This window comes from Dryobates pubescens, chromosome 14 (genome assembly GCF_014839835.1).
Source record: "Dryobates pubescens isolate bDryPub1 chromosome 14, bDryPub1.pri, whole genome shotgun sequence".
Classification (NCBI taxonomy): Eukaryota; Metazoa; Chordata; class Aves; order Piciformes; family Picidae; genus Dryobates; species Dryobates pubescens.
This window is the reverse complement of record NC_071625.1, coordinates 2653331-2676139: the sequence shown is the minus strand read 5'-3', so window position 1 is coordinate 2676139 and position 22809 is coordinate 2653331. Positions and strand designations below refer to the sequence as shown.

The window sequence follows — 22809 nt, the reverse complement described above, 5'->3', positions numbered from 1 at the left end:
TGTGTTGTTAAGGTGATTGTCCTGTTTTAATGTCTCAGCAGAGAGAGTTCTGCTGGTGAAAACAGGGGTTTCATCATGAGACATTGATGCACAAGTTTATCCCTAAAAAGACTTTTTCAAGTGACATGAAGCTGTCTGTCTTTCATCTCCTCTTAGTCCTCTGTGCTTATTTTACTCCCCCAAAGGCCTGAGACCACTGCAGTCGTGTGGAATGGCCTTTGGCTTTTGGAACTTGGGCTTTTGGGTCTTCTCTGTCAAACTGTCAAAAACAATGATAGGAAATTAGATCCTTTTTATATTTGTGCAACTCCCATGTTTTGTGTTTTGCAACACAACCTTAGCTCCTCAGGCATTCTGAAGTGAATGCTTTCACTCCATGCCCTGTCCGAGCTTGTTTTCCGTGACTGATTTGCCCGCTGTAGCAGCAGCAGGGGTGGGGATGGCAGCAAGTTAGAGCTCTGATGTGGTTGCTTGAGACAGCTCCTCACCTGACACAGCTTACACAAGGTCAGCATGACCTCCTGCACAGGCAAGCACAGAGCAGTTCTCCCTGCTGCTGCTGCTGCACAGGAGCAGCTGAAGAGAACAGGAGCTGTGCAGCATTTCCTTGCACACAGCCCTGAGACAGCTGCTACCCAGGTGGGATTCACAGATTCTTGGGGGTGAATTTGTGGATGAGAACAATTAGAATCATTGAATCACAGAATGTTAGAGGTTGGAAGGGACCTCCAGAGATCACCCAGTCCAACCCCCCTGCCAAAGCAGGATCACTTAGGGTAGTCCACACAGAAATGCATCCAGGTGGGTTTGGAAAGTCTCCAGAGAAGGAGGCTCCACAGCCTCTCTGGGCAGCCTGCTCCAGTGTGCCATCACCCTCACTGTAAAGGAGTTTCTCCTCACGCTGAAGTGAAACTGTCTGTGTTCAAGGTCTGATCCAGACTCAACTCTTAACTTTTTATGCCAGTAAAAAAGTTTCAAGTCATCAGTGGAGCTCATTCCACTAGAGAAAAGAAAACTCCGCTCAGCAGAGGGGACAGCTGGAGAGAAAAAGTTTCTCTTCCTTGAGGCCACTAACAACACAAACCCATCCAAGGCATGCACTGGTTAAATCTTAGAAAGTGCTACAGGCAACCCACTTCTGCAATTGCCATAGAAAATGATTGTTGTTAGCCACTCTGTTGATAGTTCATGTTGTAGGAATTACTAGCAGATGGGAAAATAGATGACTCAGAATATAGCATTAACAATCCATATTTTTTTAATCAAAGGCTTCTAATAAGGCATGCTGCATCTGCAAGATTCATTTAGGCAGTTGCTAGGAAGAATTTGTTTCTTTCAAGTAAACACAACAAACTTGATACAGATTATTTTTTGACTGCATATCTATTTTCTTAACAATTTAAAACCTGAAAATGTGTTTGCTTGTTTTCCTTGCACCAGCTTAGTGGCAGTGTTCCATACCTTAGTGTGACAGACTGGGGCTTTGCAGTGGTAACTCATGCATTATAGAGTTACTAATGACATCTAATTTTATCATATTGGAAACATCACAGGCCTAGAGCTTTATTTACCTCTGTTAGCTGTCAAGGGTGGATTGAGATTATAGTGTGCTACATCCACCAAAACTTTGGCTTTTGGCCCCTGCAATCTTTGGATGGCTATGGATATGTGCTGGCCAAGGGCAGCTAATGAGTTCCAGACTCTCTTCCAGACCCCTTTGCCTCAGTCCATGGAGTGCAAGCACCACTGAATATCTCAGATGCATGTCCTTCCTTCTCACTCCTGTGCTGGACACAGGTGGAAAGTAGTAGTCAGGATCTGCATTGCCCCCTTTGCTTTGTCCTTCCTTCTCACTCCTGTGCTGGACACAGGTGGAAGGCAGTAGTCAGGATTTGCACTGCACCCTTTGCTTTGTCCTTCCTTCTCACTCCTGTGCTGGACACAGGTGGAAGGCAGTAGTCAGGATTTGCACTGCACCCTTTGCTTTGTCCTTCCTTCTCACTCCTGTGCTGGACACAGGTGGAAGGCAGTAGTCAGGATCTGCATTGCCCCCTTTGCTTTGTCCTTCCTTCTCACTCCTGTGCTGGACACAGGTGGAAGGCAGTAGTCAGGATTTGCACTGCACCCTTTGCCTCAGTGAGTTCCTGGGAGTTCACTTTTTGGTTCTGCTTTATCTCTTTCCCTCTCAGCTTATTGCCACAACACTTGGCTCTCTTGAGAAGAACACAGATGTATTTCCCAAGTGCCCTCTTTGGTCTGAATGCTTGTCAGTAGGATTTGACTAGGGTTGTGAACAAAATCTGCAAGGTGTGATGTGGGTCCTCCTGCAGGCAGAATTAGTATTGACTGCAAGTAATTTCTATTTGGTTTGCTGAAACTGTGGATCAAAATGAAGCTGATCCAGCTGGGATGCAAGAAGTTATACTCAAAGACTGAAAAAGGGGAAAATGGTTACACTTCCCTTGCTCAAGGTTGGTTCTGGGAGCTGACTGCATCAGTACAGGAAGAAAGAACTCCTTGTGTGTCACTGTTTGCAAACATGTGAAAAAGGCAATCAGCCTGCAGCCAGCACTGCCCAGAGTGAGAATGATTTTGCACAGGGAAAATTCTTCTGGTGCCATGGTAAACTGTGCTGCCTTTACCCAGCCTTGCATGGTAACACTCAGTTGTTTTTCCTTCAGCTGCAAAACTCAATGACTGCTTCTTAACCCCCCAGACTGATTAGCAGTGGTTCCTGCCACCTTCACACAGGGGGAGTGCAGCTCTTTCTGCAGCATTTGTAGCTCTGAGCACAGGTGGATCGCTTCATGGCTAGAGCTGCCCCAGCTTCTGGATTTGCACTGTGTCCCAGCTTAATGAGGATGGGCACATTAAGGCAAGCTTGCTAATGATGCTTTATCTGTTCTCTTGCTTTTGAACAGCTGAAAACTAGAGCTCAGTTAAAAGGTTATTTATGCTCTGATTCCCCGCTGGTTGGTTGTCCCAGCTTAAGTTGGTGTTGCCGAAAGGATCTTCTGTCACTGGAAGCTTAGGTTGATGGAGCTTCTTTCCCATGAGTACCTTTCTTCCACCACAGTTTGCCCTGTGTCAGGGAGAGGAGAAGGTGGGGCAGGAGCTTCTGGCACTCAGCTTGCAGCACTGGGAGCCTGCCCCAGAGAGATGACTGTTAGCTTGGTCTCGTTGTAGGCAAAGCCAATTTCCTTTGCTGTAGCTCATTTCAGTGGGGCTTCCCTGAGTGCAGCTGTGTCTTGAGAATCCACCAGCTTGTAGAAGAAATGACTCTGTGTTATCTGGCTCTGGAGGCAGCTTTGCTTTCATTTGTTCCCCCTCACTTCTCTTAAGCATTGTAATCTCTTTAGTGATGAGGTTAACAAATAGACCTTTCAGGAGAAAAGGGTTTTTTCTGCACACATCTAATTTTCCTGCTGGCCAAGTCAGTTTGTGTAGCTGCTCTGAAAGAGTGCACGTGTGTGCACACCCTTCCTGAATGTCACATACTGCTGCATGGCATCCAGGCATGGCATTAACAGATAATCAGCCAACACACCTAAGTCTCTTTCTTCAGAGCTACTCTCAGACCACTCTGCATCCCACCTGGATTTGTGGCTGAATGTCCCAAGCAGCATCCACTCACCCTGTGCACCAAGTCCTGTGGCTCCCTGTGTCCCCTGGGTGATGTGGCTGAGATTGTTTGGAAAGATTCTTATTCTCAGGCTTTAAAAGTTAATTCTCTTTCTATTTTATTTTCCATCCCAGCTGTCTGTGATCTTTAAAGAATATTTAATTCTGTTTGCTGGCTCTGCTTCTTGATGTGAAATGTAAATAAAAGCTCACCCATCACATTCTTCTCTGACAATTTATTAAGAGGAAAAGTTTCTCAGTGCAGCATGGTTACGTGATTGCATCAGCTGCAGGCTGTTCTGTGCAGTCTAAACCTGATGTCTACAGTGGTGGCTGAGAGGGAATAAATGGCTGTCTGGGCTGGTCCAGAGCTGGCAGGATAGTTTGTCAGTGGCAGTGCTGACAAAGCACACCCAGGGTTACTCACAGTGACTTCCTCAGTCCCTTTGCTTGCCCATGAAGCCCCAGGTATGTTTCTCCTGTCACATGTGCTAAACACCATAGTTTATTGCTCCTCTCATCCATGCTGTGGTTTTGGATCAGTTAACCAGGGGAGTTGGCACTGTCATCTGTTCATACACTGCAAAGCTCTCTGACATTGCACTGCTGTAAAAGAGCATCTCCACTGAAGGGTGTCTGTCATGTGCTGGTTACATTTACCAGTGGGCTCTAAATGAAAGAAAACGGTGAGGGGTTTCATCTTCTTTCTCTGAAAATGGAAACAGGTTTTGCTGCAAAAGTTCTGGTGGCTGAGGAATTTTGATTCCTTTTCCTCATCCTTTCTTGTGTGTTTCACTTGGGAGGAGTACAGAAAACCAAAGGATATTGAATTCTTTGGGAGGCAGCTTGTTCTTCCTCCCCCTGTCCATGAGAGAAAGAGACATTGCTGATGAGCCTCCTGAGTGCATCTGAGGTCTCTGAAGCTCACGCAGGTCTAGGGATCTTTGGTCCTGGAGGATATTTTGGCACCTGGGGTTTAATTCTCATCCTCACTAGGAATCTTCTAGTTGAAATGAGTTGAAAATGTGCCTGTTTTTCCAGATGCTCCTCTCTGAATTTCTGAGCTGCACACCCTCTTTAAGACAACGTGAAGTTACTTATGTAGTCTATTAGTAGAAGGCACAACCCTGGGCTTTGCACTGGGTTTAGCAATGTGTGTTGCTAATTTCTGTGCCTCAAACCAATAAATAAATAATAAATGATAAAAATAAAGATCAAAAGCAGCATTTCATGCCTCAGGGAAAAGAAATCAGACTGTCTGGATGGAAGGCTGCCCTAGATTCCTGAACAAAGCATTGACTCAGTAGTAGGTGGATTCAGAAAAGGTTTTCTTTTCCCCAGCCTGAGCTAGGTGGTGTGCTTGTTTGCAATGTCAGAATATTTGCAAACACAAATATAGATTATCCCTTCCCTAGGATGAAATTATTTGTGCTATTTGAAATTTGCTGTTGTTTGTCATGCTCAGTGAGGAGTAATTGGCACGTAGGCAGTGCTGACAATAGAAATGCAGAGAGGCGCTGAACTCCATCGGGAGAAAAGTATATGGGAGAGCCAAAGGGAACATATGTGAGAAGTAGATTTATGGCAGTTTCCCTTTGACACTGTTTCCCATGGAATTCTCAGGACAGAGCTGGCTGCTTGGCTTGGCTGAGCACAGGCTGTGCTGGACCAAACACTGGCTGAGCCCTAAGAGTGCTGGGCAATGGAGTTCAGTCCAGCTGGCAGCTGGTCACAGGTGGTGCTCCTTGTGGCACAGTGCTAGGACCACATCTGTTGACCACTTCTCTTCTCACAGGTAATTAGTGATAGAACAAGAGGGAATGGCCTCAAGCTGCACCAGGGGAGGTTTAGGCTGATGTTAGGAAATGTTTTCCCTGCAGGAGTGGTCAGGCATTGGAAAAGGATGCCCAGGGAGGTGATGGAGTCACCAACCTTGGAGGTGTTTAAAGGTCATTTACATGTGGCACTTAGCAACAGGGTTTAGTGGGGAACTTGATGGAGTAGGGTTAATGGTTGGACCTGATAATCTCAGGGTCTTGTCCAACCTGAATGATTCCATGATTCTCTGATTCTAATGTGCCCCAGCACCTGACAAGACTCAGACCTTTATTTGCAGCATCCAGGGAGCCAATTAAGCAACTTCCTTCTTCTCTCATCTGTCATTTGTAATGGATGAAATCGAAGGAACTGTTGAGCATTGTGAGCAAACGTTGTTACAAAGAAAAGCCCTTGGTCAAAGGTAGCTCCCTGCCATGAATTCAGGAAATCATTTCATGGCTCATTCAAACACTCTTAGCAATTTGCTTTGACTGCTTCTGGCAGCAGTCTGTTGAGGAAAACAGGTGCCTTGTCTTTCTTATCACAAAGTCCCTCTGAAGGCCTGCCCTGCTGTTCCCTCCAGCAGCTGGTTGTCAGGCCTCCCCAGAAGGCTGCAGTTCAGTAAGTATTTGATTGAGCAAAATAATTTACCAACATGACTACCCCTGTGCAACCTGTGGCATGCTTTATTTCAGTGCCAGTTAAACTGCAGCCCTCTGTTTATTTGCAACCTGTTTGTAAGGTTTGAAAAGTGTTTGGCTTGGGTTTATTTTTCAGTTCAGTGTGCTCTGTGTTTATGTTTGATAATGCTCTCTGATTATTTCCTGGCTTTTGGTTACATAAGCAGTTGTGTGTGTGTACACACAGCCTCCAAGCGTGTAAAAGCACTGCAGCTGTGATCTCCTGGACCTCTAATAACCAGCAAAGAGCATTGGTGTCCTCATGGGTGTCAGATACTAATTCAAAATGTAATTGAATTAATTAGTTTTAATGGAAAATGTAATTAAATTAATTAATATGCAAAGTGAGTTTGAGTTCAACTTCCTATTTAAACAAAAAAAATACAAAAGAAGAAAAGACTTAATCCTAGAATGGCTCAGGTTGGAAGGGACTCAGAGAGAAGAGACCTCTCCAACCACCCCACCGTGGGCAGGGACACCTCTCAGCTAGACTCAGCTGCTCGAGGCTTCATCCAACCTGGCTTGGAACAGTACACTCCACCTACAAAACTTGCCTCTAGCTGCTGATTTCAAGGGGAAAAAAACCTTTGGACTCTTTCACCAGGCTCCGTAGCCAGTTCTGCCAGGAAGTTCCCAGAGTATCACCTTGGACAATGGCTGTTCACTTCAGGAAATGGTTTAATGGCCGTGGTGGTCTTAGGTTGAAGGTTGGGACTGGATGACCTTAAAGGTCTCTTCCAACTGAAAGAATTCTGTGGCTCTCTAACTGTGACTTAAAGGGTTATGGAAGTTGGTGGTTTTCATTTGTGTTTTAAGTGTTTAATCCTTTTTGTGTTCTTGTGTTGGTTGTGTTGCAGTTGAAGAATCTGAGTTTAGAAGAGCTACAGATGAGGTTAAAGGCTTTGGACCCTATGATGGAACGAGAAATTGAGGAGCTTCGCCAGAGGTACACTGCAAAGAGACAACCTATCCTAGATGCCATGGATGCAAAGAAAAGGAGGCAACAAAATTTCTGAGCTCCTTTTGCTTTCAGAGTCAATATTCTGAGTCAGTGTGGCCACTGGGAACTTTGTGAGTCTGAAGGAATTCCATTAGGAGAGTTTTCAAAAACCCAATCTTTTGACTTTTCCTTCACGAGCAATGACAATTGGAGCAGTGCAAGAGAATACACCCAGTGCTCTGCCAGGGCAGTGACACACAGTACCACCTGGCTGTGTTTTCACATGTCCAGTGTCACAGATTCTATGATTTAATCTGTTACTTCCCAATCTCTTTCAGGTGGGTAGTGGTAACTTGGTGTTGTACATTAGGAGTTGTGTTTGGGAGCACCTGGAGCCGTTTCTTGATTGTGCAACACTACAGGGCCTTACGTTGCAATATATTTTCTTCCCACTTAGTGACATATTTATTATGTAATCTTTGGTTATCCTATTTATTTTATGCCTGTTTGGTTTTTTTTGGTTTGTTTTTTTTTAAGAGGAGGTATTGAGGTCATACTGTGGAGAGCAGAGGCCAGGTGAGATAAAGTCGTTCTTGGAGCATAATGGAAAGCAGCTCACCACTGTGCTATCTTTTAAAACTTCAGTTCCAGCAAGCATCCCAGTTCAGGACAGCACCTGAACATGCATCCAGCCCATTCACACCACTAGGATTTAAGCATCAAATAAGTCATAGGCTTTTCAGCAGAGCATGCTGAAGCAGAAGCTGTGGCTGTAGCTGAGCAGTGCAGAGCATCCTTCTAGAGAGCCTTTCTGGCATTCTCACACACCCCCAACGATCTCTCATTAAACAAAACAAACCAAGTGCCTAATCAGTCTGGATTCTTCTGTTGCTCAGGAGAAGCAATACTTGCAGTCAGTCCTTCAGTGGAAATTTCCAATTGCTACTGCACTGCTGACCAGTGTAAACCTCTATATTGCACCCTATTTTTCTAATGAAGTAGCAGCTACACTTCCTGGATATGTTTGTTGGGGTTTTTTTCTGTTCATTTAATTGTTCATCACTGTTTTGAGGGGAAAGGGGAGTTGTTAGTGGTTTAGGTTTGGTTTGGTTTCACATTATAGATAGGAAGGGGTAGTAATTTAAAAGCCAAAGAAAATGGAATTAATACTTCTAGATAATAAGTACTGAAAAGAAGCAACAGTTGGCAGTCGCCTGAGGGGGTTTTGTCCTGCAGTTGCTCAACATTCAAAATTCCTGTAGTCTTCCATGGTAGATTTTGGGGAACCAGAAATGCAGGACCAAGCTCTTGATACCTTTTGACAAATTCTTCTGTCTGGTTTATATTGTGGGATGTCTGGTAGGTAGAATTTATAACATTGCAAGAACTGTTCCAGGCTTAGCAGAAAGCATGATCCACTTTCTGAACAATCTGCTGTGTTCTCTGTTGGTATCTTTCCTGGGGTTGCCTTTTGTCTAAATTAACCTCACTGTGAGAGCTATGCTTCTGTAAATGACAGCTGAAAAGATCTTTGCATTCAGCCTTCAGCTGTTCCATTTCTAAGGTGACTACTGTATGGGCATCTTCTGCTAAATGTTTTCTGGAAGTCAGCAATCATCTCTTACCGCTGAACATTTACCGTCAGCACACGTGGACCATTAGATGGAAGAGTGGGGTGCATTGCATCATAAAGCTTGTGCAGAAGGAACCCAAAAGCTTTGGCAAGCTCAGCATCCTACAGTACAGCTATGCTGGGCCCATGCCTGGGGTTGAGCTGTGCAGAGCCATTGCTGTCACTGTCATTCTGTGTCTGTGTGTATGCGTGCACGCCACGCTGTGACGTCTTAACCCCTAGGGTCGCACAGATCCTCATTGCGATTATTAGAACATCCTTATCCTCCACTCTCTTCATCTCTCATACAGCAATGAGCATCCCTCATGAAAAAGCAAGAACACAGAAGATCTATAAAAATTGCTTTAGGCAAGATAAAATGCACCTGCTAGTCTCCTGCCTCACATTTGTACACCAAAGGGAGGGCAAGTCAAAAGCAGTGTAATGGCAGCACGGTGGCATTGGATTGTGATCATCACGGAGCAGCAGAACAGCACCAAGCTCCCCCTGTGCTATGGGGTGATTTATTTAAAATTAATGTAGAATTCATGGACTTGGTGCTCCTGAAGACTCCACTCTGTGTGTGCATACACATATTTGTGTAGGGATGCACACACACATAAGCATATCTCTGCATATAAGAAATACATACAAAACAGAATGAAACCATCAGGAGAGGAACCCAGCTCGCCTCTTCTTGGTGTGCCTTTGAAGCCAGGTGTCTTTGTCCAGGCACTCTTGCTTGTATCATTTGCAGCTTGCTTTTCCTTTATTTTCTCAGCCTTTTCCCACCAACACCAAGCCTTTGATTTGCAGTGTAACAGACAAGATAATAAAGTAGTCACTGCTGCCATGTCTTGTGTGTTCTGCAAACTTCAGCAGTGCAGTGCACTAAGCAGGAATTGCCTGTCCAGAGGGACTCCAGTAAAAGGCCTTTTCTAGCCTAGAGCTGTTGCAGTCTAAAAGGTGTCAGAAGACAAAGGCCATCCTACATTGAAACAAGTCACCTTCTGTGCACATGCATGCACACAGGTGTGGATTATACATGCAGGAGAAAAATCTGAAAGGCATGGAATAAAGTAAAAAGCCCAGAATCCCTGCATGGTTTGGATTGGAAGGGAGCTGAAAGATCATCTAGTTCCACCCCCCTGCCGTGGACACCTTCCACTAGACCAGGTTGCTCCCATCCAACCTGCCACTGGAAACTTCCAGGGAGGAGGCACCCACAGCTTTGTTGGGCCACCTGTGCTGAACAAGCTACTTAAACTGAGTGAAAAATAACTTCTGATACACTGTGAAGGGGGTGGACCTAGGGCATTTGTGACCAAAGAATACTTCCAACAATTAATATTAACTCAGTAATGTCCTTCTGGCTGCAGTCAGTGCCAGGGCTGGTTTCTGGCTTCAGAAGCCACAGTGGTACTGGGCTTTAAAATTATGTGCCAGCACAACATACAGAAACACATTTTATACTGAGAGATGGAGAGGGCTGCTTTTTTTCTGTCTTCTGGTCATATAAATGAATCCAATCATCCATGCTGATGACTACACATCTCTGCTGGAGGATGAGCACCTCTGTGAAGAACAGCCAGCAGTACAAGAAGTAAGACATTTTAAAAGCAAGCCTTGCAGGAAATCTGGTAGAACTACTGACAAGTTAACCTTCAGTACAACTGTAGCTCAACAATTGCCTTGTTTGCTTCTGGGTTTGTATGTCTAGGTCTAGTAAGTAAACCAGAAAGTTTAAAATTGAAAACTCCTTACCTATTACTAAACATTTGTAATAAAAGCTACTTTTTCATGTATGATTGCTGTCTTGTTGTTCATTCTAGCTGGAGTGGTAGTATGTGAACAGGAGCCATTCGTGTTCCTTCCAGCAGTCATCTCTCAGGCTTTTATCTCCTTCCTGTGAGCCCAGCTTGAGTGCAGAAAGCCACATCTCTCCAAGTCAGCTCTGGAAATGGTGGGGGTTTTCCAGCTGAAGACATTGCTGCCAGCTCTACCACTCTGAGGATCTCAAGAGAGCAGTGTAAGGACAGAAATCCTCCATGCTTTGTGGAAGTCCCTCTCTCTGCGGTCTCAAGTTGCTAAAGGTCTAATCCTGAGAAAGCTGAGCACCATCTCAAGACACTAGAAGTCTTCGTAGACATCCTTTGCTTGGAGGTACCAGCAGACATGAGCAGCCTTAGAGGCTTGTCTTGGAGGCTTGTCTTGGAGGCTTGTCTTGGAGATTGTCTTAGATTTTCTGGGGTAGTGAGATCAACCATAGGCTTAATTAGGAGAAAGTGAATGCATTCAGTCTCTCAAATCTCATTCCATAGCAGCTTTCTTTCCTGATTTTTAGACGTGGTTTCTACTAATTTGCCCTCAAAGACATTTCAGTGAAGGGACTCATGATCAGAACTCTTCAGTGAACTGCTGTGTGTTTGAACTGACAAAATTCTACTGCTGATTGGAATGAATCTGACCATTATTGGGTATTATAATCATTTGCTGTTTATTTAAAGTAGATCATGGCTTGCCTGGCTTTGCCCAGGTGCATGCAGCCTGCAGCTTCATCCAGTGTGCTGAGCTTCCAAATACAAGCACAGCTCACGGGGAAGGAGTCTGTGCACATCAGGTGCTCACTCACCACAACTGGGCACTGCAGCTCCCAGAGCAGAATGTGTGCTGTGCTACTCCTGGGAAGCACTTTGTGGGCACTGCCTTTTACCAGATGATGAGGGTTACTTTTTCTTTGGAAATGTGCTCACAGAACCACAGAATGGTAGGGAGTTAGATGTTGTGTCACTGCTGTGCCCTGCAGGCAATAACTGGCCTCCTCCTGCCCTCTTCCTCCTCTCCCTTCCCTGCTGTAGTGGAGGTGCTGAGCCTCCTGCAAAGTGTGAGGAGGCAACCCACAGCAGTGGGTACTGCTTTGACACAGAGGTCTACCATGAATCTGGAAGCTGTTGCTCAGTATCAGGGTAGCACCATGCTCAAAGCAGCACCTGCAATCTAGGACTCTTCTCCCTGTGCCTGTTTCTTTTGAGGACATACATTTTGTATTACAGTATCAGCTTGCCCAGAGAGCTTGTGGATGCTCCCTCCCTGGAGGTGTTCAAGGCCAGGTTGGATGAGGCCTTGAGCAACCTGGGCTAGTGGGAGGTGTCCCTGCCCATGGTAAGGCACTGGAACTGGATGATCTTCAAGGTCGCTTCCAACCCAAACCATTGCATGAATCTTTCCCTAGCCAAGTCCCAAGAGAGAATCAGAGTCCTCCTAATCCTGCTTCTCTCCCCAGCTTGCTGAGCAGTGGAATGGTTCTTTAGCTGTACACAGGTGTGCACAGACACCCACCCAGACACCCCCTCTACCTCCTACTCGTCCTTCCACTCCCTTGGTGTCACTGAAAGGACCAGTGCATGAGAAGGTGGCCCTCAGATGTTTGTAACCCTGCCTTTCCCCCTCCCTGGATCTTTCTGTTGCTTTGCCCTCCTCCTGGGCATGTGTGGTTACTGTTAAGGGAAGCCTCACAGCCAATACATCAAAGAGGGAGACGAAAGCTTTGATTTGATTTATCTGACTCTGAGCCTTTAGTGTGCTGCATCAATTGATATTTCATTTTTATTACAGCACCATGGGCTGTGCAGGCTTAGCAGCAAGAGGTGGCTTTTTGATCTCTCGGCCCACATGCAAACAGGTGTTGGAGCCCAGGGATTAGGGAGGTCAGAGATTATTTGAAGAAGGATTAAGCAGAGTTACAATTTTTCTTAGCAACCATATCCAAAAGCTTGAGAGGCTTTTTGAAATGCAGGCCTTGTTTCAGTCTGTAGATAAGTTGTATTTGTTTGCCACACACTGGTCTCACCAGAGCAGAGCAAAGGGATGGATGTGATGTGGCTGAAAGCAATGCATTAGGTTTGATAAACCTCTTCCTCTTAGCTGGTGTAATTCTACCCTTTTGTTGACACTCAGATGTTTAAACAACCCCCAAATCTGTAATTATTTGGGTAAATAGAGAATGGAAGCTTTAGGGCCAGCGATTCAGTAGCTCTGTACTGCAACAGCTGATGCAAATGTATTCTGAGTGGGTTTAAGTGTAAAGCCTTTTAAATGTGGTTAACGCTGATGTATTCAACTGACACCATCTTCATACATCTCACAGCACTTCAGGTGCTGGAAAAAACCATGATGGCTTGGTCCTGTCTTGCAGCTGAAGTAGGGAGAGGTCTTCTCTGTTTGCCCAGTGTTTAGTTTTGTAGACAGATGCTGGAGTGTTCTAGAACAAGTGATGATAGAGGTGATTACTGCTGCATTTCTGAGCCATCTCCCAGCTTTTGTCCTCATTAATGGAAATGGAGCAGCTCAGGGCTGAATGAGTACCATGCTGCACATCCAAACAGCTGCTGTGCTCCTTCATCACAGCAAGCAGCAGGAGCTGCCTGGCCTTCCTTTGCCAAAATACCACGAGACTGCAAACTTCAAAGCTCCCTGTTGCTGACCCAGGTGAGGAGAGAGTATCCCTAACACCCTTGGCTGTGCTTTAAAATGGTAGCTAAGAATCTAAGCTTTGGAAAGCTGGTCTCAGACCTTTGGTCCAGATCTCTAAATGAAACCAGGCAAGACATGGCTGTCCTGTGCACTCTGCAAGAAAAACTTAACACCTGGAGCTGCCAGGCCATGCCCTGGAGTGGGGATAAATTAGAATTCACTTGGTAATTCACTGGCTGGTAATTACAGGGGCTATGCTAGGTTGTCAATGTCCAGAGCATTTCCTAGCATGGGACAGAGCCATTCAAAAAGTTGCATAATAATTGAAAAGGACAATTCCCACTGAGAGGTGCTGCAGTGGACACTCCCAAGTCAGGAACTCCAACCACTGGCTCTGCTGTCTCATGACCCCACCACGTCACCCGTTCAACATACGTCAGGAGGCCACAGGAGCAGCAGAGAGAGGGAAGCAAGGGGTACAGGACATAGGATGGGCAGAGCAGTGGCTGCTGGCAGTCAAAGCAGTTTGATATGTGAGTACCACTCTTCTTCCAGATGGGACTGAAAGTTGTCTTTGAAGGGCACAGAAGTGTGCCCCGCACAGAGCACTGGCACCCACAGTGACAACCAGCAGCTGTTGGGAGTGGGCAGCTCTCTTAGGCTGCTTTAGATGCAGAGAAGAAATTGGCAGATTTATAGCAGACTTTGCCCAGTCCCCCCAAAAAAACTTGGCCCTGTTTATTTCTGAGCAGGCATCAGTGGGAAGCCAAACCCCACTGGTACCCTGAAATGAAGAAGAGTGGGAGGTGCTGATGTTTCTTCTTCTCTTGTGTGAAGCTGAAGTGCTGGATTTGTGCCACTGCCTGCTACAGCCAGATGCATTCATTTATCCAAGCGACAACTCAGGTGATTCGGGATTGTCTGTAAAGGGTGAGACTGTGGCAGGCAAAGACATTTCTGCTGCGTCCAGTGGGAGGTCAGTCTGAGCCTCAATACCTGTGGGACAATTCTCCATCCTCTGTATGAGCAGGAGAATGCCAGAGCCAGCCCTTTGCCAGCAGTGTCATGCTGTCTTGGAAACACTCTCTAGGCTGTTTGGAGGTTGCCTTCTCCAGCTGATAACCCATCATTTCCTATGCAAGAGGTGAAGGGATCCACAGTCCTTAATGAAGGTGTTATTTATTAACAACTGCAAGGACTGCTCTGAAGGCACAGATATTACAGCTGCCCCTGCAGCAGCTAAGCAGAGACCTGCTGCTTTGGATAATGCGTTGCCCATTGCTGCATTGTTAACCCAGCTCAGGTCAGAAGCATCATCCTTTCTATTAATGTTATTTGACTTCTTGTTAAAGGGAAAAGGCAAAAATCAGTAAAAGATCTTTTGGAAACAGAATGGAAATATTCTTCTAGCCCTGCCTAAACAGTGGGTGGCTTGAAAACAAGCTACAGGAGGCCAAATCACTTTCTGGTGTAATTTAATGGGAAGCCAGGTGCATCAACTGGGGGAAAAAAAGAATAGCAACATGATGAGAAACGAATGGCTCTGGCACAACACCTCTCTGAGGGATGTGAGTGGTGGCTGTGGGGTGAATGTTGGTTGAAAGTACCATCAAAGGTCCTTGGAAAGTCAGGAACGTTGGAAGAGGAAATGGATAACTAGCACAGCAAGAGCAGTTACTCCAAGGCCTTTCTGCTGCTTATATGTGCACAGCTGGGGCCCCTAAGGATGGGGGATGTTTTGGAAGAGATGAAAGGTCATGTCAAGTTGATTTAGCACCTATGAGTGCTGTTGGTATATTGCTTAGTCCCTAATCTCTGAGGTAGAGAACAAGAAGCTTGCACTATTTGCTCAACTGAAAAATGTGGGTTCCCCACCACCAGCTGAGAGCTTTTTTAACGTTGGAAAGGTAGCCTAACATTTGTGTTTCAAAGAAACCTGTCTGCACAAGGAGACCCAGGCCTCTCTTTGGTTGTCATCTATGCTCAGAAAATCCTGAAACATCAATCAGTTCTTCCTCCCTGCTGAAATGCACTTCTAAAATGCATTTCATTTGCATTCTGTGGCACAGACCTGAGCTCTCCAGCGTGCTCTATGCTGCTGGCACAGGAAAAGCAGCACAAAGAGCACCAGGTACAGCACTGCCCTGCAGGCTCACAAAGTCCCACGTAGAGAGGTAAAAAATATTGGAGGTATTAAAAGTGGAAAAATTAAATGTGAAGTTCCTTAAGCCTGCAGTGTGAAGTAGCTCCTGCTGTATGGAATATGTGAGGCAAAACCAGTCTGCTTTCAGAATGGATAAAGTAGCCTGCAGGGAAAGAGAGAATTAGCAGCTGATGAAAGTGAATCATAAACCAGGCAAGAATACAAAATCTGGACACATATAAAAAGCTTAATCCCAATCTATATATAGATTTTCCATCTCAGGGAAACAAGACAAGATGTTGCTTCTCAAGAATATCTCTGACTCTCATAGTGGCCTACATTTGTACTAAAATTCAAGCTTCTCCAGCAGCTTATTCCTGGCAGCAAAATAAGCTGCCTCACTTGCAATGTTACCATAATCCACATTTAGGCAACAAAAAGCTTTCAGCTGAAAGAGAGCAGGAGCAGCATTTTCACCAGGGCCAGGAAGGTGCCAGTCAGAAGGTAAGAAGAAGACCTTGAGTGAAAGATCCCTCATTAAACTGCACATCCCCAGTGAGCACATTTCTGACCACTACACTTTCCAGGTGTCAAACACTGCAGAGTGCCTCATTTGTCCTCCATCATTTCTGACCTGCTGGTTCACAGAGGTGAAGATGGCCCTGCTCTTACAACACAGGCCTGGCAAAAGCACTGACTGCTCACAGGCACACCACCTCTGCTCCTCATTTGATTTGTCCTTTAAAATGGAAACACTTTTCTGTCCCTTTCATTCAATGAGATGAGGATTCTCAGCACTTCCTTGGCCTGAGCCCTAGAACAGAGGGAGTTGGAGCTATTCAGTCTGAATACGAGAAGGCTCTGAGGAGATCTTATTGTGGCCTTCCAGTATCTGAAGGGGCTACAAGAAAGCTGGGGAGGGACTTTTGAGGGTGTCAGGGAGTGACAGGACTGGGGGGAATGGGAAAACAAATAGAAATGGATAGATTGAGATTGGATGTTAGGAAGAAGTTCTTCCCCATGAGGATGGTGAGAGCCTGGCACAGGTTGCCCAGGGAGGTGCTGGAAGCCTCATCCCTGGAGATTTTTGCAGCCAGGCTGGATGTGGTTCTGGGCAACCTGCTGCAGTGTGAGGTGTCCCTGCCCATGGCAGGGGGGTTGGAACTGGCTGAGCCTTGAGGTCCCTTCCAACCCTAAGAATTCAATGATTCTGTGATTCTAACAGAGGTTATTTGATAACCCAGCAGGAGGGATGTGCCTCATTCTTTCTCACCCAGGTATTTTCAGGGAGCTAAACCAATAACATTAGTGAAGTCAAAACCATTGTTAGCCCCTCCTCAGTGAGGAAGTCTGTTAGTCATGAGCAAATGTCAAAGTGATAGAATCCTGCACAGTGCAGGCTCAAACAGATCAAATCCAAGCAGCAATGCAGACAAAAATAAAAGGCTCCATCCCCATGGCTGGTCAGGGGAACATGACTTGCAAAAAGAAAACCAAGAGGAAGCCTGGCAGGTGTCATCCTGTGACAGCAAGCATGTAAGGGCATGTGGTCACTGGAATCACACCATGCATGCAAACACCAAGAGGAAAATGAAATGCTGAAGGTAAAGAACAGTGGTGGCATGAGGGGAAAACAAACCAAGCAGCCATTAATAAAGCAACACTGAAAGCTGCACAAGCCTTGGAGAGCAGCATGGCCCTGGAATGCTCCTCCAGAGGAGAGGGGGAGCAAGACTTTGGCTGCTTTTAATGTGGAGTAAAGTTTGTGAAGGGAGTGCCTGTGTGCTGTGCAAAGCTAATAAGAAGATGTTACATTTCAGTGCTTCCTTTATTTCATCTCTTTGATCCAAAGCACTTAGAAAAGCAATAATGAAAAATTCCTTCCAAGCAGGGCAAGAAAAGTTCTCATTCCTTGGGGTATTTAATGGTCTCTAGTGAGACACGCTCTGGACACGTTCCATTCGGTGTGTGCAGGAGTGGCAGAGTAGCAGCCCCACACATAATGATCAATCCAGAAGGTAAGATAAGCTGGAGTTAGGGAAATGATGTGCTGCAAGGTTTGCATCCAGCCTTTCCAGTGCTAAACCAGCAACAGCTGAGGGAATTTGTGACTCTTTGGCCAGTTGAAGGGGCTTCAAGGAACTGCCCTGAGAGTCGTTGGCTTTCAGCTGCTTGTGAAGCAGAGAAAACCACTGCTTGCAGCTGAGCTCTTTGAAGGCCCCCAGGCAGCAGACCTCGTGAGAACTTGCTGTGTCCTTGATGTCAGTGGGAGAGTTTGCCACCTTTGCAGCACAGAACCTGGCCAGAGTGTATGTGCTACCCAGGCTCTCCTCTTCCTTCCCTCGTATGTTCCACAGTGTTTCAGTCCAACAGGCAACCTAGTGCTGTCTCTTGGGTGGGTGTTTGTGGTGTGTGATAGTTTACACACATGCAATATGAAGCAGGGGCAGGACTGTTGACCTCATTCCTGTGACCCAGCAGAGGACTTTAATGAGCCCTCCAGAACAGAAAATCCTAGGAAAATGGTTCACATTTGGACACCTAACTCAGCTTATGGAGGCCTAACCTCAGGGTCAAGTATCCAACTCTTCAGCTTTAAGGGACAACAAACAGCCTCTTGCCTATTGACTTTGTAAGTGGTGCAGGCTATGCAGAAATCTTCAGGAGTTTTATTTGGTATGGTGAGAAAGAATCCATTTCCCTCACACTTCATGGCCTAAGTCAAGTGCTGAGTGATGTGTGTGCAAGGTGTCTGAAGGAAATGAGGACAGGTAAGTTATTTCCCACTGTGTGTTCTGTGAGAGATCACTGGGCAAACAGGAATCTGGTCCTGCTCAGCTTTCTGTTTTTAGGGGGAGCTGCAACAATGGCAAAAGGTTCAGACCAGACAGCAACCTCTTAACAGCCTGGCAAAGGGAACTACCTATCAGTACCACACTGGCTGCACTCTGCCAGTTGGGCCAATCCTTGTTGTACCCAAACACGGTCTTGCAAACATGACAGGTTTTGATTTAGTGTTTTAATGCTTCTTCTCACTAGTTCAGCTTTATTTTCTCAACCTCTCTAGTCTTCATGAGTAAAACACAGAAACAAAAAGATTAACAAATCATGAACTGGGACATTCTCTGTAATAAATGGGATGGAAAAGCAGCAGGAGCTGAAGAGAAATGCTGCTCTGCCCACTGAGAGCCAGTTCCATAGCACAGATCCTCAGAAGGATAAGGAGCAGGGAGCAGCAGCTTCTGCTTGCTGGCTACAGGAGACTGAATCACAGAGTCTCTCTGGCTGGAAGAGACTTTCAATATCATCTAGTCCACCCAGCACTGCAGGGTCACCACTAAACCATGTCCCTAAGCACCAGGTCCACACAGTGCTTGAACAGCCCCAGGGATGGTGATTCCAGCACTGCCCTGGGCAGCCTGTTCCAACGTTTGAGAACCCTTCCAGTGCAGAAATATTTCCTAACATCCAGCCTGAATCTCCCCAGGTGCAGCTTGGAACCATTTCCTCTGCTCCTGTCTCTTGCCACCAAGGACAAGAGGCTGCCCCCTCCTCGCTCCAAGCTCCCTTAAGGCAATGAGGTCTCTCTCAGCCTCCCCTTCTCCAGACTGAACGCTCAGCAGCGTTCTGTTCAGACTGAACAGTCAAAAACCCAAAGCTTATGCAGATTTAAGGTTACTCTTGAAAACCCAAGAAACCCTCAGGAAAATGAACAAACAAACAAAAACCCCACAAACAAAGTAAGTAGAGAAATGGAGGCCAGCACAAGGATTTATCCAGCTCTGCCCCAGGAGCAGGTGGGAGGATCTGCCCACAGTCAGCGCAGTGTGAAGCTCTTCATCAGTTCCTTTCTCAGGCCCTTACACTCTGCCTCAGCTGCAAGTCCCTCTCTGAGGGACAGTGTGACTTACAGGGGTTTGTTTTCTTTTTTTTTTCCTTAGAGATCCCTTGGCAGAAAGCTTAATGGACTTGTCTGCCATCAGCACCTGCTTTCAAGCTTTCCTGTTAAAATTAGATTGGATATCTCAGCACCACATATGGCATCTTTATAATTAGTCTTTTTGCAGCACACGAATGTCAGTTCCTAAAACGCTGCCTGCACTGTTGGTGTGGGAATATTTTGCTTCATTAAACAAAGCCAAGCTTCTCATTGGAGCTTCTAAGTGTGGAAAGCCCACGGGTTTGTGAGCCTGAGCTCAGAACCATCTTGATGGACTGAAATACAGCACATCTCCAGCTTCACTGGAAAGCCAGCTCTGTGCAGGTCACTTCTAGAAATGGAAAGCTGAGATGTCTTTTGGGGCCTTCATACCTACAGTCACCTGTGGAAATGTGGTCTTTGAGCATGTAGCTATATGAGAATGAGAGGTGGGCTCTTCAGAGGGCTCAGACCTGATCTTTCAAGCAGAGGTAGGTTTAGGAGCTTCTGAAAAATACCACACGTAACGTTTCAGAACAAGGACACCCAGATTTTAACACACATGCTCCAGAGTAAGCAAACTTCCACTGAAATGTGAAGCTCAGAGGTGCTTTCAGACATGTGAGGATCAGAATTACCAGTCAGGAAGGTGGGGAGGAGTGCTCCTGTGCCAGTGATTCACAGGTGACTGTTTGAAACATGCACGGGGAGTCCCACACCAGTGCAGATACCAGCATAGGTGACAGGTGGTTTGTTCATGACCCGTGTCACAGCTGAGAGCTTTTATTCCACTTGGGTACATTCATTTCTCTGCTTAGATGAGGAAATGCACAAAGTAACAGCTCACTGCCCTGCTAAGGTCGTGGCAGCAGTAGCATCTGTATGGAAAAGTCAGCACTTAGGACCTACGCGGCAGGGTGACAAAGTGCAAACTGTCAAATCATCATAGAAATGTCTTTACTGTCTCAAGTGCAAAGTTGTGTCAGCAACACTACCCTCTAGGAAAAAAGAAAAAGGAGAAAGACAGAGAGGAGAACATTTATCAGCACAGCTCTTGATAGCTCTCATGCAAACTGCTGTCAAACACTAATGCAGTGAATCATTCAGGCTCAGCTCACTGGGGCTACTCCTGCTCATATTGGTAAGACTGGCCATGAGAGATTTAACTTTATAAGCATAGTAGTCCCTCAAGTTGACTGATGGAACTTCTTTCATGCCATCACCAAAATCACAGCTCCTCATGGCGCTCTCTAACTGCTTCTGGCGCCTGTAGAAGTGGGAGAATTTGTTGAAGATGAGTGTGATGGGAAGCACAACCACCAGGATACCGGCTAGGATGCATGCGGATGCCGTCAGCTTGCCAGCTGTGCTCCCCGGCACCACGTCCCCGTAGCCAACTGTGGTCATGCTAACGGTAGCCCACCACCAGCAGGCGGGGATGGTGGCCAGCCCCTCGTTCTCTTCTTTCTCAATGGTGTAAGCCACTACTGAGAAAATGGAGATGCCAACAGAGAGGTAAAGCAAAAGAAGCCCCACCTCTCTGTAACTATACTTCAGGGTGGCTCCGAGAGACCTAAGACCCGTGGAGTGTCTAGCAAGCTTTAAGATGCGAAAGATCCTCATGAGTCTCAGGACTTGTGCAACCCTGCCTAAATTTGCTAAAGTGGGGCTGCTTTCCACCACCAAGTTGACAATCAAGGTAATATAAAATGGGAGGATAGACATTAGGTCGATCAGATTAAGGGCATGCTTGAAAAACTTCAGAAAGTCAGGAGCTACTGCAAATCTCGCCACCAGTTCAAAAGTGAACCATGCAATACCAAAGTGCTCCACGATTTCAAAGCGAGGGTCTTCCTCGGGGGTCCCACTGCTGTCAACAAGCTGAAAGTCTGGGAGGCTGTTCAGGCACATGGTCACGATGGAGCCCAGCACCACCACTATGGAAAGCACGCTGAAGATTCGACTCAAGACCGAGTACCCAGGGTTATCCAAAGCAAGCCAGAGCTGCCTCCTGATGTTTCCAAAGGGTTGTTTGTCAAATTTAGAGGCATCGTTGTAGAATGCCAAAATCTCATCAAAAGAAGATGTGGTGCTTTCCTGGTCGCTTTGTTCCTCCCATTTCTCTTGGTCTGGTTCCATTTTCCTCCCATGGTAGCTGTAACTGCAGCAGGAGTCTATGAAGAATTCATTGATTCCCCAGTACTCGATCTCCTGGCTGAAGGAAAACACGCAGAGCTCACCCATGACGTGGAGCTTGCCAGTGTTGTAAAAATGTAGCACGTAGGGAAAGAGCTCGGGATTCCTGTCAAAATAGAATTCATTCTTGGTGTCATCATAGTCGTCGCAGAGCTCCAGGATCGACTCCTTTGAGTGGCAGCTCAGCAGCTTCCCCAGCCTGGTCTCGGGGAACCTTAACAACGTGTTGGATCTCATCTTTTTCTTAAAGCCTCCAACGTTGATGCTGATCTCATTGTCTTCGAAATTTCCTTCAGATAAAGCCTTCAGACTCTGCCCTGTCATAGTGAGCTCCTTCCAGAGGTGTACAGGGACTGGAAACCTAGGATGCAATTGCATGGAATATCGGCAGAGTGAGCAAACCTGCAGCATGGTCACCTGCTGATGCTTTCGTTGGTTTTCTTTTTTCCCTCTTTCTTTATTTCCTTTTTCCTTCCTCCCTTTGTCCTTGCTTTCCCTCTTCTCCCCTCTCCCCCCCCCACCCCTTTTCTTCGCCCACCTCCCATTAACGACACTAAGGGAGGCTCCTTTGTTCTCGCCGCAGGCTCCTGTCCCTCCCCGTACCCTTCACCTGGGCTGCGGCTGTCGCCCCGTTCCTCACGGCCCTTGTGCCACCGGCTCCACGCGGCCCTTTCCCTCCCTCCCGCCGCCTCCGGGATCAGCCGGACGAGGACGTCCCCCGACTGCCCGCCCGAGCCCCCCTTCTTCCCCACACCGCTCTCCCGGCCGCACCCCACGGGCCGGAGCCTCACGCCACCGCCTTCGCCCGGCGCTCCGCTCAGCCCCGGGGGCGCCGCCTCCCCCACCCCATCCCCGCCTTGCCCGGTCCCCGCTGCGGGGGAGCCGCCCTGCCCTGCCCCGCTCCGCGCCCGCCCTACCTGCTCGCTCAGCGGCCGCGGGGCCCCGCCGGCGCGCCCTGCTGCCCCCGGCCCCTGCCCGCCATCGCCGCCGCCCGCGGGAGCCGCCAGGGCTCGCCCCGGTGCCGGTGCGGGTGCCGGCACGGGTGTAGGTGCAGGTGCCGGTGCGGGGGTAGGTGCGGGTACCGGTGCGGATAGCCGTGCGGGTGTGCGTGCAGGCGCGGGTACCGGTGTGGGTGCGGGTGCCGGTGGCGGTACCGGTGCGGCCGCGGGCGGCCGGCGCGGTGCTGAAGGGACAGCGGCCGCGCGCCGCCCCGCTCAGCGGCGGGAGGCGGTGGCACGCGCTCTCGTCATGGCGACGACCCCCGCGGCAGCCGCCCGCCCCCCGCCGCTGCCGCCTTCCCCCGGACTCGACCCCGGCGGGGGATCGGGGCTGCCGCCGCGGGAAGGGCGGCGCAGAGCCGGGCCGCGGCGCGGCGGGCGGATGGCTCGGGCGGGTGGGCGGCCGGCC

At 47.5% G+C, this 22809-nt stretch overlaps 2 protein-coding genes across 2 annotated transcripts in view; one reads left to right on the top strand and one right to left on the bottom strand.

Annotated features, from left to right (window-relative positions):
* STK3 (serine/threonine kinase 3) overlaps positions 1 to 7784 on the top strand; it is an 83832-nt gene extending 76048 nt beyond the window's left edge. Inside the window, exon 11 of the mRNA XM_009898169.2 lies at positions 6977 to 7784. Within this exon, the coding sequence (XP_009896471.1) occupies positions 6977 to 7135 (159 nt within the window). The 3' untranslated portion in view covers positions 7136 to 7784. The remainder of the gene's footprint in view (positions 1 to 6976) is intronic.
* Positions 7785 to 18557: 10773 nt separating this feature from the next.
* On the bottom strand, positions 18558 to 22414 carry KCNS2 (potassium voltage-gated channel modifier subfamily S member 2). The gene is made up of 2 exons (XM_054167438.1): positions 22320 to 22414; positions 18558 to 21763 (listed from the first exon to the last, which is right to left on the bottom strand). The coding sequence occupies exon 2, from the start codon at positions 21724 to 21726 to the stop codon at positions 20293 to 20295; it is 1434 nt and encodes a 477-aa protein (XP_054023413.1). The 5' UTR covers positions 21727 to 21763; positions 22320 to 22414; the 3' UTR covers positions 18558 to 20292.
* Positions 22415 to 22809: the final 395 nt, after the last annotated feature.

Excerpts from the sequence above, each read along its gene's own strand:
- KCNS2 (XM_054167438.1), bottom strand. The coding sequence starts at position 21,726 with ATGACAGGGCAGAGTCTGAAGGCTTTATCTGAAGGAAATTTCGAAGAC.